Source organism: Neovison vison, chromosome 2, assembly GCF_020171115.1.
Source record: "Neovison vison isolate M4711 chromosome 2, ASM_NN_V1, whole genome shotgun sequence".
NCBI classification, from domain to species: domain Eukaryota; kingdom Metazoa; phylum Chordata; class Mammalia; order Carnivora; family Mustelidae; genus Neogale; species Neogale vison.
Genome location: NC_058092.1, coordinates 33,662,346 through 33,680,855, shown reverse-complemented (window position 1 = coordinate 33,680,855; position 18,510 = coordinate 33,662,346). Strand labels below are relative to the sequence as shown.

At 43.7% G+C, this 18,510-nt stretch overlaps 1 protein-coding gene and 1 pseudogene across 1 annotated transcript; one reads left to right on the top strand and one right to left on the bottom strand.

Annotated features, from left to right (window-relative positions):
- Positions 1-265: 265 nt before the first annotated feature.
- LOC122901312 lies at positions 266-384 on the bottom strand (annotated as a pseudogene).
- Positions 385-8,369: 7,985 nt separating this feature from the next.
- Positions 8,370-9,317, top strand: LOC122898682 (olfactory receptor 2A12-like). The gene has a single exon (XM_044236390.1). It carries the CDS (start codon positions 8,370-8,372, stop codon positions 9,315-9,317), a length of 948 nt encoding a protein of 315 aa, XP_044092325.1.
- Positions 9,318-18,510: the final 9,193 nt, after the last annotated feature.

Below are 18,510 nucleotides of genomic sequence, written 5' to 3'. Positions count from 1 at the left end.
CTAGAGTCTGAGTCAAAACTTCTTTAGTCAGCCCTGCCTTCACATACAAGTGGAAGGGCTTGGTAACATCTGGGATGACCAATGCTGGGGCACACAGTAAGGCTCTTTGTAATTCCCGAAATGCTCCTTCTGCCTCAGCTGTCCACACTCTACCATAGTGAGTCCTCCCTTAGCCAGTTTGTAGAGAGGTTGTGCCATCTCCGTGAAGGTAGCATCCACAGCCTGCAGTAGCCCACCGTCCCAAGAAATTCCCTCTTGGAGAGCAAAGCAAAAGCAACCGGTATTCCCTGGCAGTCTTCCATCCAAGTACTAACCAGGCCCGACCCTTCTTAGCTTCCAAGATCAGACGAGATCTGGCGCCTTCAGGGTGGTATGGCCGTAGACAATCATAAGGTTCTTACCCGATATTCTCAGATGAGTGTACGTGACACCCTATATAACATGGAACCATCCTCCCCTTGCTGGAGGAAGCTGAACTTTCTCATACCCTACTGTTACCTTAATTTGTCCAGGCTTGGTTAGCTACCATATCTCTCTCGTTCATAGTTACATTGGCCCCCGGCCTTCTTGGGCTACTGATGCCTTGTGGTCATACCCATTCTGTACAAAGGAGGAGGTAGTGGAGGGTTTCTAAGTGCTTGAGACAGAATGATGTTTCAGACAGATGGACATGTTGTTCAAAGATGCAGAGGCTGCAGAGAGCCAGCATATTCAGAAACGTGCCAGCAGCTGCACGTGTATCAATCGGGTCAGGTCCCTGGCAGTCTCCGATGGCCAAGATTTGAAGCCTTGACTCCCGAGCTCCTCCCATAGGCCCTTGTGTGACCCATCGAGTCCAGACATCAGAGAAGAGGGACGAGCAGCTCACGGAGCTTCAGAGAGTTTTCTTCCTCTTGGAAGATGGCTTCCTAGACTCAAAGTGGACCCTCAGGCTCTCGTTTTTCTAGGGCTGAGAGCCAACACAGAGGTGCTAAGCAGAGTCCAAATTCATTGCATAGAATTTCCCCTGTTCCATCTCCCAGATTCTGGGTGGAGGAGCCCAGAGAGAACAGCTGTGATCTGCTCTGCCATTGGAGCAGGGCTGTCCCTGGATGCTGTCCTGCTCGTGTCCCTCGTGGGAACTTAGGAGCGTCTTATTTAAGGTCTGTCTGTATAAACCCTGGACTGGGCTACTCCACGGAGTAGATGACCGTTATGCCATATGAAGCCCTGCAAGATTTAGGGTGCAGTCCATTCAGACTCCATAGTGGAAGCGGTGGAGCCATAGAGACACAGTCAGGCATTTTCCAGATTCAAACAGGTTGGACATCCTCCCCTTTTGGTATCCCTGGCTAATGGGAGGTGATCAGTCTCCCCTTCCATTCTTTTACGAATGGATTTAGCTCTGACAGTGGCCTTAGGGCTGTTTATCTCTCTTTTACATATCTCCTACTTTTTACATACAGAGTTGCTTTTCTCATTTCCATCAGTCTTAATTACACTTAACAGAATTTTGTACTCTTAGAAATACCTTAACCTCTACTTAAGACTAAATATAAACCAATGGTGAGTTGTTACAACAGAATTCTTTAGATGGCAAATTTATCAATCAGTTAAGCACAGAATGTGTTCACCAGCAGATTTCAAAAGTACAAACCCAGTTCCAGCAAACAGCGCCCTAGCATTTCATCCCATTTGGTTAGGATCTAGATGTCCAACAAATTTAACTCCATTTGTCATTCAAGCAACCCTTCACAGTTTCAGATTATCAGAGACTTTGGAAGCCACTTTAACAATTACTCATTAAACCCTTGAAACAGACAGTTAACCATCAGCCCAGCCATCCCTTCGCCAACAGACCTCATGTTCCACCTGGGCCCATTCCACTTCAGATGCCATGCTTTCCCTGCCAGCAAGGGGGAGGGGCCAGGCAGTCCACGTCGGGCCAGAGAAGGCAAGGAATTCCCCGAAACAAAAGAAGTTTCGGCAGCTGCTTGGGAATATTTCTTAAAGTCTCTGTCTCGAGGTTGGTTCATCCCACAGTACCAGTTCTGCTTACCAAAAGTGGCCCACTAGGCACTTATTTTCCATGCCCGGCTCTAATGAGCATCAGCATTGGACACCTTAACCCAGCATTTGACTAACTCCAGGTAGCTCGTTATAGCCCTTAACACACAAAATGAGTGAGGGAGAAGCCCCACATCTATTATGAGGAACAGAGAGATGAAAGCTAGCGTCCCCTTACTCTCTGCTTGCCACATTCCTTCAACCATAACAAAACATAATAGACAACAACAAACTAAAAACAAACAAATAACCATAACCCCAGTGGCCCTCGTCCAGAGCCTGCTGCTGGGGGGGGGGGGGACTTCCTTTCCTGAGCTCCATGAGCTTTTTCATATTCTCCTATTATCTTGTTATTTACCTTTCTATTTGTTGTTCCTTTAGAGTTTCTATAACCTTTAAATGGTTTATTGAAATGTATACTTTAAAAGTATGAATTGTGTCCAATCAAGTTCTGGACATTTTCACCATCCTAAATGAAACCCCATTCAAACATTGGTCACTCCCATCTCTTGGCAACCTATCTTAAGTAACTATTAATTTACTTTCTTTTCCTATAGATCTGAGTTTTCTGGACATTTCACATATAAACAGGATCATACATGTAGTCTTTTATCACTGGCTTCTTTAATTTGGCCTAATGTTTTCAAGGGTCATTGATATTATAGCATATATCAGTTGCCTTATAGAGTACAATATAGGTTTCTGATCCTTTTAAAATTTTGTATATTGTATGAGGTAGAAGTTTAACTTCATCCTTTAAAACAGGTGCTTACTGCTATAATTTCCCTTTAAGTACTGTTTTAATGGCATTCCATAAGCTTTGGTGTGTTGTTTTTGTTTTTGTATAGCTCAATGGATTTCCTAATCGGATTTTTCTTTGTCCTCCTGACCAAATTTATGGAGTGCATTGATTTCTATGCACTTTTAATTTACCCAGAGCTTGCCACTGGTGGGGGCTATCTTTATCCCCAACCGTCTAAGGGGACTTGAACCCCTCAACTGTCAAAGGGAAGGCAGGGGACTCGAACCCCCGACCGCCCAGGGGGACTTGAACCCCCACGACGGCGCAGGGGGACTCGAACCCCCCGACCGCCCAGGGGGACTTGAACCCCCACAACGGCGCAGGGGGACTCGAACCCCCCGACCGCCCAGGGGGACTCGAACCCCCGACCACGCAGGGGGACTCGAACCCCCCCGACCGCCCAGGGGGACTAGAACCCCCTGTCGATCTATCAGCAGAGGGATGGGGCGTCCCCGCATCCACTCCAGCCCTGGGGAGCATGGCTGCGTCCAGCTTCTCCCCGGTGGGCTATACCCTGGAGCTCCAACCAGACAGACGGATAGGATCCCAATACCTCGGAACCCAATACTTCGAAACCCAATGCCTCGAAACCCAATACCTCGAAACCCAATACCTCGAAACCCAATACCTCGAAACCCAATACCTCGAAACCCAATACCTCGAAACCCAATACCTCGAAACCCAATACTTAGAAACCCAATACCTCGAAACCCAATACCTCGAAACCCAATACCTCGAAACCCAATACCTCGAAACCCAATACTTAGAAACCCAATACTTCGAAACCCAATACTTCGAAACCCAATACTTCGAAACCCAATACCTCGAAACCCAATACCTCCGGAGGCTTTCCCTAAAAATTCTGATGCTGGCTCAGTTCTCGTCGTTTGATCCCGGACGAGCCCCCAAATGTTAGGGTCCGTGATCAAAGGAACGAGACTGATACAAAGCGAAGGTCAAGCAAAACTTTATTTCGCGCCAAGCATCAGGAATCAAACTACCGGTCAGAGCTACCTCTTACGAAAAGGCGGGTGACGATGAACCCAACAAGGTCACTTCCAAGAAGGCCACTCTGGACGAGGCCGCTCTAGATGACGTTGCTGCTCCACAGATGAGGCCGCTCCATGATTGGAGCCGTTCCCAAGAAGAGGCCACTCCCAAGACAAGGCCACTGCTCAATGAAGTTTCTCCCCGGACAAGGCCGCTCCCAAGAAGAGGCTGTTCTGGACAAGACCATTTCCTGGATGAGGCCACTCCCAATGACGAAGAAGCAACAATGACAAGGAGGACAACCCAGATGACACAGACTCTGCTCCCCACGATGCTACTCTGACCAGGCTTCCACCCGGAGGAAGCCACCACTGCGGACAAGGCCACTTGTGGTTCGGGGTGGCGAGGCATTTTGCAGGGAGGCTGCTGGTGTCTAGGGGCCGTTGGCATCTCAGGGCTGCTTATGCCTCCAGACTGCTGGCATCTAGGGGCTGCAGGTGTCAGGACCAACTGCTGGCCTCTAGGGTCTGTAGGCATCAGGACCGCAGGCGTCGAGGGACCGCTGACAACTGGACCGCAGATGTCTCAGGACCGCAGGCATCGAGGGACCGCTGGCAACTGGACCGCAGAGGTCTCAGGACCGCAGGCGTCGAGGGACCGCTGACAACTGGACCGCAGATGTCTCAGGACCGCAGGCGTCGAGGGACCGCTGGCAATTGGACCGCAGATGTCTCAGGACCGCAGGCGTCGAGGGACCGCTGGCAATTGGACCGCAGATGTCTCAGGACCGCAGGCGTCGAGGGAACGCTGACAACTGGACCGCAGATGTCTCAGGACCGCAGGCGTCGAGGGAACGCTGACAACTGGACCGCAGATGTCTCAGGACCGCTGGGCCCCCGGAGGCTGGAAGCTGCAGGCGATGGCTCGGGGCCGGAGGCTGGAAGCTGCAGGCGATGGCTCGGGGCCGGAGGCTGGAAGCTGCAGGTGGCGGCGCTCGGGGCCGGAGGCTGGAAGCTGCAGGCGATGGCTTGGGGCCGCCGCCGGAGGCTGCAGGCGACGGCGCTCGGGGCCGCCGCCGGAGGCTGCAGGCGGCGGCGCTCGGGGCCGCCGCCGGAGGCTGCAGGCGGCGGCGCTCGGGGCCGCCGCCGGAGGCTGGACCGCCAAACGCGGTTATAGCTCTTACAAGAGCTGTTACAGCTCTTCTATACACCGTTGACTCCCCTGCTCTTCTGCGACTTCCACCGCTCTCCGCTCCACTTCACCGCTCTCCGCCGACTTCACCGCTCTCCGCCGACTTCATCCCTCCTGTAGCAGCCGCTGCTCTCCTGCAGCAGCCCCCGGCCCTCCTGCAGGAGCCCCGGCTCTCCTGCAGGAGCCCCCCTTGGCAGCCTGGCAGTTCAACCTTTATGGGGGTGGTTGAGCCCCGCCCCTACACAGGTGGCCAATTGAATTTCAACCTTCCCAGTGGATATACATACGGCTTACTGATTGGATGTCTCCACGCAGTCTGCCCCACCCTTACATTCAGGGTCCACAAGCAAGTTCCTCTGGGAGGGGCAGACCCTTACAATGGCTTCAGTTCCTACAGAAGTACTGAGGACACTCAGATTCCTCTCCTTAGAACTTTCTTTTCAGCTCTCAACTATCAGCCCAATAATACTGGGAGTATCCCAAGTTCCCTGAGTCCAAAATTAGACTCATCATGTGTCCTCTTCACCTCCTTCCTAAACTTCACACTCCTATGCTCCTGACCTCAGTGAATGGCACCATCACTCACCCATTTACCCAAACCTGAAACTCATTTTTGACCCATCTTTCTTTCTTACCACTCCCTAATCACTTACTTACTTCTGTAGATCCCACCTCCTAAAGACTCTTGTCTAATACTGACCTTTCATGTCAATAGTCACTCCATGCTTATCCTTTCCTCCCTGAATAACTTCAGTCTTCACACTGCTGTCAGAGTGATTGTCTGATGTCAGAAATAAGCCTGATGTCATGTCTGTTTGGTGTATCCTTATCTTAACCAACTGAGCCACCCGGGCATCCCTTCCTTATCTTATTCTCTATAAAATCCACCCTTGATAGCCTGTTTTGCAGGACTTGATAGGTCCTCTGCGGTCTGCTTTTACCTACCTCTCTATCCCCTCCCTTATCACTCTCTGGCTAGTTTATGTTGCATAACTTCACACAGATGACTCTCTCTGCCTGGCATATCCTTTTCTGAACTTCCCCTGTGTTTAGTTAGAATCTACCCACTCTTCAAAGACCAGCTTGACTCTTACCTCCTGTAGGATGCCTTCCATAATTCTCCAGATTGAGTTAGGCTTATTGTAGCAAACTGCCTGCCTTCAAAAGAAGGAAGTATGGTACGTTTCTCCATGCTTTATTTTGTCAGTTCCTCATCCAAAATCCCAGTGGCTTCAGCCACTGCCAGGCTTGCAGTAAGAGAGAGATGAAGCGAGGGGCAAGATAGTCCTGAGTTGACTGGTACTGTCCTGATAATCTAAAAATTGTGCTTCCAGTTCTTCTCTGGTATTTTTTTCTCTAGAGAGGAAGGAGGGTTGGGTAAGGGGAGAGGGAGAGAGAGAATCTCAAGCAGACTCTACACCCTGTGTAGAGCTTGGGCTCGATCTCACAATCCGAGATCATGAACTGAGTGGAAATCAAGAGTCAGACGCTTAACCAACTGAGCCACCCACGTGCCCTCTTCACTGGTATTTAAAGATAATTCCTTTCCTTATGGAATTCTCATTGCTACTGGTTTTAAAAATCCTGTCTGATAATCTTTGACTTTCAGTGGGCTTGCTTAGTAAAATACATATAATGTGGTTACTATTGTAATTATTTTTGGGTCTATCATCTTACTACTTGTTTCCTATTTGTTCCAAGTGTTCTTCATTTCTTCATTCCACTTTTCCTGTTTTTTTTTCAAATTAATCAAAAACTTTTAATTATTTCCCTTATATTCTGTATTGTATTTTGAGTTTTACTATTTTTAAAAGAATTATTGTTTTGTTATTCTAGAACAGGGATTGGTAAACCTTACAATTATACAAAAAATATGCTGCAGTGTATTTTATAAAACTGTATTCTGTACAAAGCCCAAAATATTTATTCTCTAGCTCCTTACAGAAAAAGGGTCCTGACATCTTATCTAGAGAATAAAATATGCATATTTGATTAGTATAACCTCACCTAAATTGCCATTTCCCAAACAATGTAAAATCTAAGAAGGATTTCCATCCATGTTCTCTTCCTACTCTTTGGACAATTTTTGTCATATATTCAACTTCTACATGTATATGTAAGCTCCAGTAATGTGTTGCCATTTTTTTTTGCTTTAAGCAATATTCTATAATTTTTACCCACACATTTATGATTCCTGGTGTTCATTTTTTTTCTCTCAATTGCACACTTCCATCAGGGATCATTTTCCTTTAACCTAAAGAAGCTCTTTAATATATCTTTTACTGTGAGTCTTTTAGTAATTAATTATCTGGTTTTTTTTGTTGTTGTTGTTTTTTCTTTTCTTTTTTTTGGTGTGGGAAGAACAAACAGCTTTCATTTCTTAAGGATATATTTATTGAGTATAGTATCCTAGCATGGTAGTTTCTTTCCCTCCCTCCCTCCCTTCCTCATTCCCTCCTTCCTTTCCCTCCCTTTTCTTTGTCTCTGTCTCTGTCTCTGTCTCATGTATTATCCACTGCTGGTCCACGGAAACACAAGACTTTCACTTTTCATGAAGTATAATTTCTTTCCAAATAATACTTATTTTCTGGATTGGGTCAGATATCTAATAGCTATGTTTCTAAATTTCTAAAGTACCTATCAAGCTATTCCAGTAGTCCCACTGAAGCCCATTTGATAAGAGCTTCAAACACGGGGCAGAAATCTTCATTTGGTATGAAACTTACAACAGGTGCTAGATCCTCAAATGTCTGATTAGTTTTTTGACCACTTAGAAATCCTTTATGAACCACATGAATTGTGCAAGTTCATGAAGTACAGAACAGAGTTTTGAACCCTCCTTTTATAAGTTCTACATTTTGAAGTGTGAAATTTATTATCTGTGATCTCAGAATAAACTGGGATTAAGTAATACAATATTAACATACTCTTTCATATAAAATGGAAGTTCTTAAAAAATTTTTGGTCCTTAGTTTTGTGGTGTCCTAATATGCACTTATTTTGCTACTGATATTTGCCACTTCTTCTTTTTAAAGATTTAAAAATTTATTTTAGTGAGAGAGAGAGAGAGTGTGTGTGTGTGAGCAGGGGTTTGGGGGGGCAGAGTGAGAAGGAGAGAGAATCTTAAGTGGATTTCCTGCTGAGTGTGGAGCCCAATGCAGGGCTTGATATCAAGACCCTTAAATCATGACCTGAGTTGAAACCAAGAGTTAGACACCTGACCAACTGAGACATCCAGGTACTTGACATTTCTAATAAAAGAGTAGCATCAGAGTTTGAATGTGGAAACTTTATTTTATGAATGATTATGGCTCTATTCTTTCTCTATACCAGAAGAAGGATGCAAGACTTGCTCGGGGGAAACCATAGCTCTCTTACTGAGTTTATTCTTTTAGGATTTTCTCAAAACAAAGAGATAAATGTTATTCTATTCAACGTCTTCCTCTTCCTCTATCTCATCACCCTTCTGGGCAATGGGCTCATTATCACCTTGATACGCATGGACTCTCGCCTCCACACACCTATGTACTTTTTCCTCAGTGTCCTATCCATTATGGATATGGGCTATGTCACCACCACGGTGCCCCAGATGCTGGTACACCTGGTTTGCAAGAAGAAGACCATCTCTTACATTGGATGTGTGGCCCAAATGTACATCTTCTTGATGCTAGGAATCACTGAGTCTTGGCTCTTCGCAATCATGGCTTATGACAGGTATGTGGCCATTTGCCATCCCCTGAGGTATAAAGTCATCATGAGCCCTTTGCTGTGTGGGTCAATGGTGGCCTTCTGTGGATTCTGGGGTATCAGCTGTGCCCTGATATACACTGTCTCTGCTATGATTCTTCCCTATTGTGGTCCCAATGAGATCAATCACTTCTTCTGTGAAGTACCTGCAGTCTTAAAGTTAGCCTGTGCAGACACATCTCTCAATGATCAGGTGGACTTCATCTTGGGCTTCATCCTTCTCTTGGTTCCACTTTCCCTCATCATCATTGTCTATATCAATATTTTTGCTGCCATCTTGAGGATTCGCTCAGCCCAAGGGCGGCTCAAGGCCTTTTCCACCTGTACCTCCCACATCACTGTGGTCACCATGTTCTCCATACCATGTATGGTTATGTACATGAGACCTGGTTCCGAGTCTTCTCCAGAAGAGGACAAGAAGTTGGCTCTATTCTACAACATCATCTCTGCTTTCCTCAACCCCATTATCTATAGTCTTAGGAACAAAGATGTGAAGAGGGCTTTCCTCAAAGTGACTGGCTGGGGCAAAGCACCAGAATGAAGTCACAGAAGCATGGGCCTCGGCACCAAACCTGGAACACAACCTACTGACTTCTCCATCCAAATTCTTTCCAACATCCAGTAGGCATATATGATATATTAATGGATTAGACCCAGTAAGATCATAACATGAGAAAACCCAGAAGGTTATGGCAGTAAGTTTCCTGCAAGCATAAAGACCGCAGACAGGGGACTCCATGAAGGCACACCTGTATTTGATTCATTTCTGTATCACCAGTTTACAAGACCTGGCATAAAATTGGCATCAATATTCATGTTTTCTGTCACTGAATGAACATGAACATGAGTGCTTGAGCTCTGGACTCATGAAATAAATTCAAATTGGTGGGCATAAGATGACTTCCAGCCTCCTAAGTTAATGACACCATTGTAGCTCAGAAGGGATTTGACAAGTTCTGGAGACAGAATAGTTTAAGAAAGTCAATGGTGATCATATAAAATATGGTTCAGGAAAGTCATACAGGTCACTTTTCATTCAATACTATTAGAAGAGTATGAATTTAGGTCACATAAGCCCTCATGTCACTAAAAGAAGGAACTCTGTCTCAGTGAAATGATATTTGAAGGGGAAAGTAGGATCTCTTAACAACTGTGAAAATCTCCCACTCAGACACTTTCATAATGTATTCTCAACTTTACTGAAGTACATTGACATATAGTGAACTGTAGATATTGAAAGTATACAATTTGATGAGTTGTGAAATACATATATACTTGTGAAAACATCATCATGATCAAGATCATTATCATCAACATCCCCCAAAATTTCCTTGTGACTCTTTGCAGTTCCTTTGTATTAGTTACCTATCAGTGTGTAACAAATTACCCCCATTTTTTGTGGTTTAAAACAGCAAACATTTATTTTTTGTAGTTTCTTTGGGTTAAGAATCTGAGTGAAGTTAGAGGGAGCCTCTGGATTAGGAGGTTCTCACAAGGCTGCAATCAAGTCACCAGCTGCAGAAACCCTAACACTTAACTGGGGAAAGATCTTCCAAACTTCCCTGATTGTCACCAGGATTTAGTTCCTGGCTCTTGGACTGAGAGTCTCATTTTCTTCCTGACAGTTGTACAGAGCATTCATTAGTTTCTTCCATGTGGGCCTCTCCTTGGAGCAGCTCATCACCTGGCAGTTGGCTTAATCAGGGAGGTCATGAGCAGGAGTGAGCAAGGATCTATTGTAACCTAAATTTGAACATGATTTCCCATCACTTTCAGGGTATTTATGAGAAGATCTCTACTAGGTCCAGCCCAAACTCAAAGTCATGGGATTACCCAAAGGCATGACTACCTGAGTGCTGGGCATATTGATTCAATCACAGCTTCTGTCTTGAGATTTAGACTCTTGCTAATCAAGGAATGATCTGGAGATTAGCATCACCAGCATCATTCAGGAGTTAAGAAATGCAGAAGCCATTCCTCCTCCCACTTGGTTTAGCAAAAGTGGCCAGGAGGCAATCTCAGCTTCTAATTAATCAGAACCATAGTCCTCCTCCCTGATGAATGAATTCGTTCTTTGAGCACAACTTCAAAGTTGTAGGGACAGGAAGCAAAAATTTCTATGGGAAGCTTTTTATATTGGTGAGAGGGACAACTCCTGTTACATCTCCTTCCTCCTGGATCTGTGCCTTCTCTTTCTCACCATAGAGTGACTACTGGTGTAAGTCATAAAGTGCATTCTATAAGATAACACTACAACCTTACAAAATGTTGTCCCCCAAATGGCATGATAATCGAAACTTAAGTCAGTAATTCCACAATCCTCTTAGGCCCAGGAGTTTCTGAGTGTTTGGGCACAATGGGAGACCACTGAATTCTGTGAGTGAGTTGACTGTCACACTTTTTACACTTGATCTTAGCCAAAAGGCCAAGAAGTAATTGACTGTCACACTTTTTGAGATAAAGTGCATATCTTGTTCAGAGATGATGCTGCATGGGTACTATGGCAATGGATAACACATGCCGTCAGACCATTAATGGTGAATCATAAGAGATGCGTGAGGTAGAAAACCTGAATATGCATCTATCTCTGGGAGGACAGACTGCAGCCCCTTCGTGATGGAAAGTATCTAATGTAATTTATGTGTCACCAGGTAACTGGAAGCTCTCTCAGGGAATGGTGCCACATCAAAGGTTCAGCATCTGTCTCTGCTGCTGGAGTGTGGCAAACAGTAGTGACAGTGGCCATCTCAGCCTTGGTGAGGCTGACTTCATGCAGCTGAGTCCACACATAGTCTCTGTTATACTGCAATGGCTGGAGCAGCACTTGTGTGGTTCAGGAAAGAGGCTGACCAATCTACAGGTGGATCATCTCGTCTACCTGATTATTGAGAGACACTCCCCACAGTAGATGCTCAGTTTGCATATGTATGTATCACACAATTATGTTCATATTCTGGGTCATGGAGAGGCACATACACATGACTTCCTCTAGAGCTCACATCATTAATCCTCTAATCTTCTTCTTTCCAAGTTTCTGGCCACCCTTCCATCCCGTTAGCAACTGCCTATGAAATAGTGTGTAGCCACACCGAGGGGCCTCTCTCATTCCCTGTAAAGTAGACAGCCAGATATACCATCTAAAATTCTACTTATGGAAACAATTTTCTTTTACCATACTCAGTGCCGCCTTAAACTAGGCCTTTCCGTCCTCTGTTAAGTAGCTATAGGGCATTTCCAATGGGGCTGAGGGAGAGGCAGTAAAGTAGAAGCAAGAACTATGGGAGACTTGGTGAATACTTATGAAGCTCACCACCTAGATCTCAGATTGTATATAAAATTTTCATTTTAGAATAGAATTCTTCTGTGTGTGTCCAGTAGGATGATTCCATGGATATGATAACAGTTTATGATGGGCCATTTTGTTTGTCTTGTCATTTGATGACCCATAGTTAGGTTTTCAGTTTCTACCAGAATATAGGAGCTATTAAAAAAAAACACATTTTATTTTGAAGTAATTTACAATTCACAAGAATTTGCAAAAAATAGTAAATTGAGCTCTCGGGTACTCTTGATCCAGCTGTCCCATAATAATGACATCTATGACTGTAGTACATTATCACATCCAGTAAATGGACATCAGCACAATGTTAATAACTAAACTATAGACATTATTAGAATTTCACCATTTATTACCTGTACTCATTTTTGGGGATATATGGTCTTATGAATTTTATTAAATTCATAGCTTCATATAACCACAATAAGGATACAAAACTGTTCCATTACCACAGAGAAATCTGGCACTGATGGTCACTGATCTGTTTTTCTGTCATTTTAATTTTGAAAATGTTACACAAATGGAATCATGAAGTCTGTAACTTTTTAAGTCTAATTATTTTTAAAACCCAGCCTGATGCCTTTGAGATCCATGTAGATTGTTGCACACATCAGTAGTTTGATCCTTTATATTGTTGAGTAGTATTCTCTTGTACGGAGGTACCAGAGTTCAGCCGTTCACCTGTTGAAGCACATTTGCATTGTTTTTAGTTCTGTGCTATTATGATTAAATTTGCTATGAATATTTGTGTAAAGTTAAAAATAGTAAGTTATTTTTCCCTAGAATAAATTCCCAGGAATGTGATTGCTGGAGTCATATGATATGTGTATGCTTATAACAATATTCTAACACAAACCACAATGACATACCATTACATACCTTCTGGGATGACTACAATTTTAAAAACTACATTAACAAGTACTGACGAGGATGTAGAGAAATTGAAACTCTTACACATTGCTGGTAAGAATGCAAAATGGTACTGCTGCTTTGGAAAATAGTATGATAGTTCTTTTTTTTTTAAAGATGTTATTTATTTATTTGACAGAGAGATCACAAATAGGCAGAGAGGCAGGCAGAGAGAGAGAGAGAAGGAAGCAAGCTCCCTGCTGAGCAGAGAGCCTGATGTGGGGCTCGATTCCAGGACCCTGGGATCATGATCCGAGCCGAAGGCAGAGGCTTTAACCCACCGAGCCACCCAGGCACCCCAGTATGATAGTTCTTTAAAATGTTAAACATAGAGTTATCATAGGATGTGTCAATTCCACTCCTAGATGTATATCTAAGAGAAATGAAACATACATGTTTAACAAAAACTGGTATGTGAATATTCCTAGCAGCATTATTCATAGTAGTCAAAAAGTGGAATCAACTCAACTGTCTATCAACTGAATGGGTAGATAAAATGTGGTTTATCCATACAATGAAATACTACTTTGCAATAAAAAGGGATGAACAGTTGATAAATGCTAAATGGATGATTCATGAAATTACTGAGAAAAACCAGTCATAAAAGTCTGTGTATTACACAGTTCCACTTACATAAAATATCTAGGACAAGCAAATCTATAGACAGAAAGTAAAGTAAATTAGTAGTCATTGGGCAGACCTAGGGATAAGAGCAGGGTGATAAGGAGTGACTGCTAATGGGTATAGCGTTTCTTTTGGGGGTGATGAAGATGTTTCTAAATTGCATTGTGGTGATAGTTACACAATCCTGTGTATATAAGAAAAACCACTGCATTAACATAGTTCAAGTATATGAGTTTTATGGTATGTAAATTATATCTCAATACAGCTATTTTTTTAAAAAAAGCATATACCTAACTGTTTTACAGAGATGGTATACAGTTTTACATTCCCACTAGTTTTGTAGGAGAGATCCCTTTACTCTGCATCTTTTCCAGCACTGAGTGTGGTCAGTATTTTTTATGTAAGTCAATATACCAGACTAAATAGTGTAATAGTGGAGTGACACCTCTCCGTGGCTGTAATTTGCATATGATTAATAACTCGTGATGTTGGGGAGTGTTTGGGTGGCTCAGTCTGTTAAGTGTTTGCTCTCGGCTCAGTTCATGATCTCAGGGTCCTGGGATGGGCCCTGCACTCAGTAGGGAATATGCTTCCCGCTTGCCCTCTGCCCCTCCCCCTGCTTGTGTTCTCTCTGTCTCTCTCAAATAAATAAAGAAAATCTTAAAAAAAAAAAAAAAAAAGCAAGCCCTGGAATATGACTGGTTGAAGAGATTTTTTTTTTTTTTTCCTGCAATGCTCTAGCCATAGCATGGACTTAGGGAAAATTCTGGCTGATGTGCAATCAGGATCTGGACTAATGTACTTGGTCGTGTAAAATGTGAATGTGTTTGAGTTGAAAACACAGACAAGGTAAGCTGCCCTAGTTAGTTGGTATGAACCAATGAGATTCACTTAAAATGACATTATTCCTGTATTGATTGGTTGACTTGAGCTAATTCTAGTGATGACAATGAGCACTGTAGCAGAACAGACCAAGATTAGGACTGAGTGGCAACCACCACGTTTAAACTTTGTAGGAAGTGATGAAGAGGTCTTTGCGTGGACATTTACAGCTCTGCAGGTATTTATTACAAAATGAGAGGGCACCTGGGTGGCTCAGTGGGTTAGGCATAACCATTCTGGCTTAGGTCGTAATCCTGGGATCCCAGGATGGAATCCGTTTTTGGGCTCCCTGCTCAGTGGGGAGTCTGCTTCTCCCTCTGACCCTCCTCCCTCTTGTGCTCTCTCTCTCTCTGCCACTGTCTCTCTCAAATAAATAAATAAAATCTTTATAAAAAATGAGAAAGACCGAAATTCCTGAGGTAGTCATTCCACTCAAAAGGATAGGCTAGAGTAAACAAAAAGCAAGCAGGAGGGAAATCATATAGACAAAAGCGGAAATCCATGTGTAGAAGGTTAATTAACAAAGCCATCATCTGTTTCTTTGAAAATACAAATCAGGAGCGCCTGAGTGGCTCAGTGGGTGAAGCCTCTGCCTTTGGCTCAGGTCATGATCTCAGGGTCCTGGGATCAAGCCCCGCATCCGGCTCTCTGCTCAGCAGGGAGCCTGCTTCACCCTCTCTTTCTCTGCCTGCCTCTCTGTCTACTTGTGATCTCTGTCTGTCAAATAAATAAATAAAACCTTTAAAAAAAAAAGAAAATATAAATTAGGTGCTCCTCTGGCAAAACTGTTCAAAGAATAAAGGGGGAAGAAAGGTACATTTTAAAAATTAAAAGGGGATATAGTGCTACCTATACAGTATACTTTAAAAAACAACTTGATGCCAGTAAACTTGAAAACCTAGATAAAATAGACAGTTTTCAAGAAAAATGTTAAATTGCCAACGTTGACTGAAGCTGAAGTAGGAAATGGAAACAGGAATCCCCAGAAGCTCTTTGGAGGAGGGGTGAGTTTGCATGCCACGACTGCAGGCACAGTCAGACCTCTGTACAGAGAGATCTGAGATACTCTGGATGGGACTCGCTGAGGACGCTCTGTGGGGAAGCTTGTTCCAGAAATGGAAGGGGTTTATCCTGTTTGGAAAAAAAAAAAAATGAGATGTCTGTGACAGTGCCAGAGACCCTATCCAGGCACACTGTGTGTCTTTGATCACTGGGACTTCCTGGGAGTCCATGATTCCATCCCTGCCGTGTGGATGTGAGGGAAGGGGTCTATACAGTGGATGGGGTTGTTGAAAGCCACGACTTGCCAGATGACTGGACATATCGTGATTGGGGGTAGATTAAATTGGGGCAAGAGGGGAACAAGAGAATGAGTTGAAAACACAGACAAGGTAAGCTGCCCTGGTTAGTTTATTAATTTGTTAATTTGAAAAGGTGGGGAGCTTGTGTGTGTGTGTATGCACAGGCACGTGCATATGTGTATGTGTGTGTGTACAGATGTATGACTCAGTGGCCCTCTCTCCTATTCTAAGCGTTAATGTCTGACTTCAAGGGTGAAAAGGTATTTATGACTGTTAATGGTGTGATCACAACATGCTGTTCCCCAGCTGTTTCTGGCCTTTATGCACCCAGTACCATGCCATGAGCATTCACATCATTAAATATTCTTATAAGATACATTTTCAGTGGCTGCATAGTACACCATTATGTGGCCATACCATATTTACCATATTTTATTTTTTATTATTTTTAAAGATTTTATTTATTTATTTGACAGACAGAGATCACAGGTAGGCAGAGAAGCAGGCAGAGAGAGAGGAAGGGAAGCAGGCCCCCTGCTGAGCGGAGAGCCCGATGTGGGACTCGATCCCAGGACCCTGAGATCACGACCTGAGCCGGAGGCAGCGGCTTAACCCACTGAGCCACCCAGGCACCCATATTTACCATATTTTAATCACTCATGCACAATTACAGAATGTTTTCAGTTGGTTCCAACTTTTTCCTATTTGACTAACAGAATGAAAATGATTGTGCTACGTTTCCCGCCCTTTTGATGTCTATTTCCTAAAATGTCCTGAAAGTAGAAGTAGAAAGTAGGAAGTTATGAGCATATTTAAATTTCTTGCTACATAAAGCCAAACCACCTTGCAAAAAGATGGATTCCTACTCCCATAAGCAACGTATGGAAGTGTGTGTTTCACAGTGTTCTAGCCACCTCTGACTCTTTTTAAAAACTCTGCACGTGGGGCACCTGGATGACTCAGTCGTTAAGCGTCTGCCTTCAGCTCAGGTCATGATCATGGGGTCCAGGGACCAAGCCCTGCATCAGGCTCCCTGCTCTGAGGGGAGCCACTACTCTCTCTCTCACTCCCCCTGCTTGTGTTCCCTCTCTTGCTGTGTCTCTCTTTGTCAAGGAAATAAATAAAATTAAAAATTCCTTTCAAAGGCAAAAAAGTAATCTTATTATTTTCATTTGCATTTCTTTAGTGCCCACTGTGGTGGGATTTTCCCATATGTTTATTGATGATCTGAATGTCTTTTTTAATGAACTGTTCAGATCTGTGCCAGTTTTATGGGGTGTTTGTGTTTTTCTTACCAATTTGTAAAAGCTCTTTCTATGTTATTATCCACATGCCTGTAAGTATATTGCAATGAAACACACTGTTTTGTTATCTGCCTTTTAATTTTGTTTTATTATTGATGCAGCATTCTGGTTCTTGTGTGGGTGCGTAGGGCAGTATCTTTGAGGACATCCCTTGGCACAGACCCTGGTCTCCTGTGGGGGGCATAGGCATCCATGTTGAATTTTTCTGGCCAACCCAGCTGATTTTTTTTTTTTTTTTTTTGCAAGGAGTCTCATAGCCAATGTATATCAGCAAGTGACTGGGTAAGGACAACCCAAAGGGGTTGGCTGTTAGCTTGTGGAACGGGTCCCTAGAACCTCATGGAGATTACTTTGTTGGGTCCTGGAATTCCTACAGCAGCAAACAGTCAAGGCCTATAAGTGTGTGTGATCCCAGGAACATGACCCTGAAGAAAGGTAAAACTTGGGGAAGAGCAATCTACATTTTTTAAAATTCTATGAGGAGTAAGCAGAGTTTTAGGGAAGGTCTCTCCAAGCAAGAAGGAGCAGAGCAGAAGCCACCCAGGGAGATTTTAACCTCTCTCTGGACTGCCTACATTTTGCATCTGGGGGAACATTTTGCCTACACGCCCCTGTCTAATTTTGCTCATCCTCAGGTGGACAGAATCGCTCTTCCTTGACATCACCCAACACAGGTTATAGTTTTCCAAAATGGACTTTATTAGGAACAAGGGGAAAAGGAAATTCAAAAGGTATAAAGATACAAAAGCACAAATCCAAATGGCCACAAACTGGTACCGTAAGATAAATGCAGTGTGCCCAATTTGTGGATGGGGAGAGAGGGGTTCACTTTCTCATTCTTGAGTTTCTCTCCCTAAGATTCTCCACTTCTTGGTTTTTGAGTTTTTACTACTTCCACTCCCTCCCTCCTTTTTCCCCCCACCGCTTTACTGTCTAGGGTTCTAGTCACTTACAAAGCCTGGAAGAGGATCATGACTAATTCAAGGCTGACAGTTCCTCCGGAGAAATAAAATTTTTAAATTAAAACTAGTATCTGTTGAAAGCTATTGGCAGTCTCATACCAAACATGTTTTATATAGTATCTCATTTGATCATCACAACTTCCCTCTGAGGAAGAGAGGTAAACCTTAGAATAAGTTAAATGACTTGCAAAATGTCACATATCTATTAATGTTCAAATCAAGTCTCTCATCCTACTCTGTCTGGCACTGAGGTCCCGCCTGTTGATCAGCATACTCTACCTTCACAATTTCCTCTGTCGCCAACCACATCACTAGAGATACTGCCATTGTCTGAGCACCCAGTTCCCTCCCAGCTGGGCCAGGGTGATGGTGTGATTTGATGGAGTTCAGTCTCCCAGATCTCATGGAAGAAGAG

What these genes read in the sequence shown, in the direction of transcription:
- LOC122898682 (XM_044236390.1), top strand. Translation starts at nt 8,370, where the DNA reads ATGCAAGACTTGCTCGGGGGAAACCATAGCTCTCTTACTGAGTTTATT.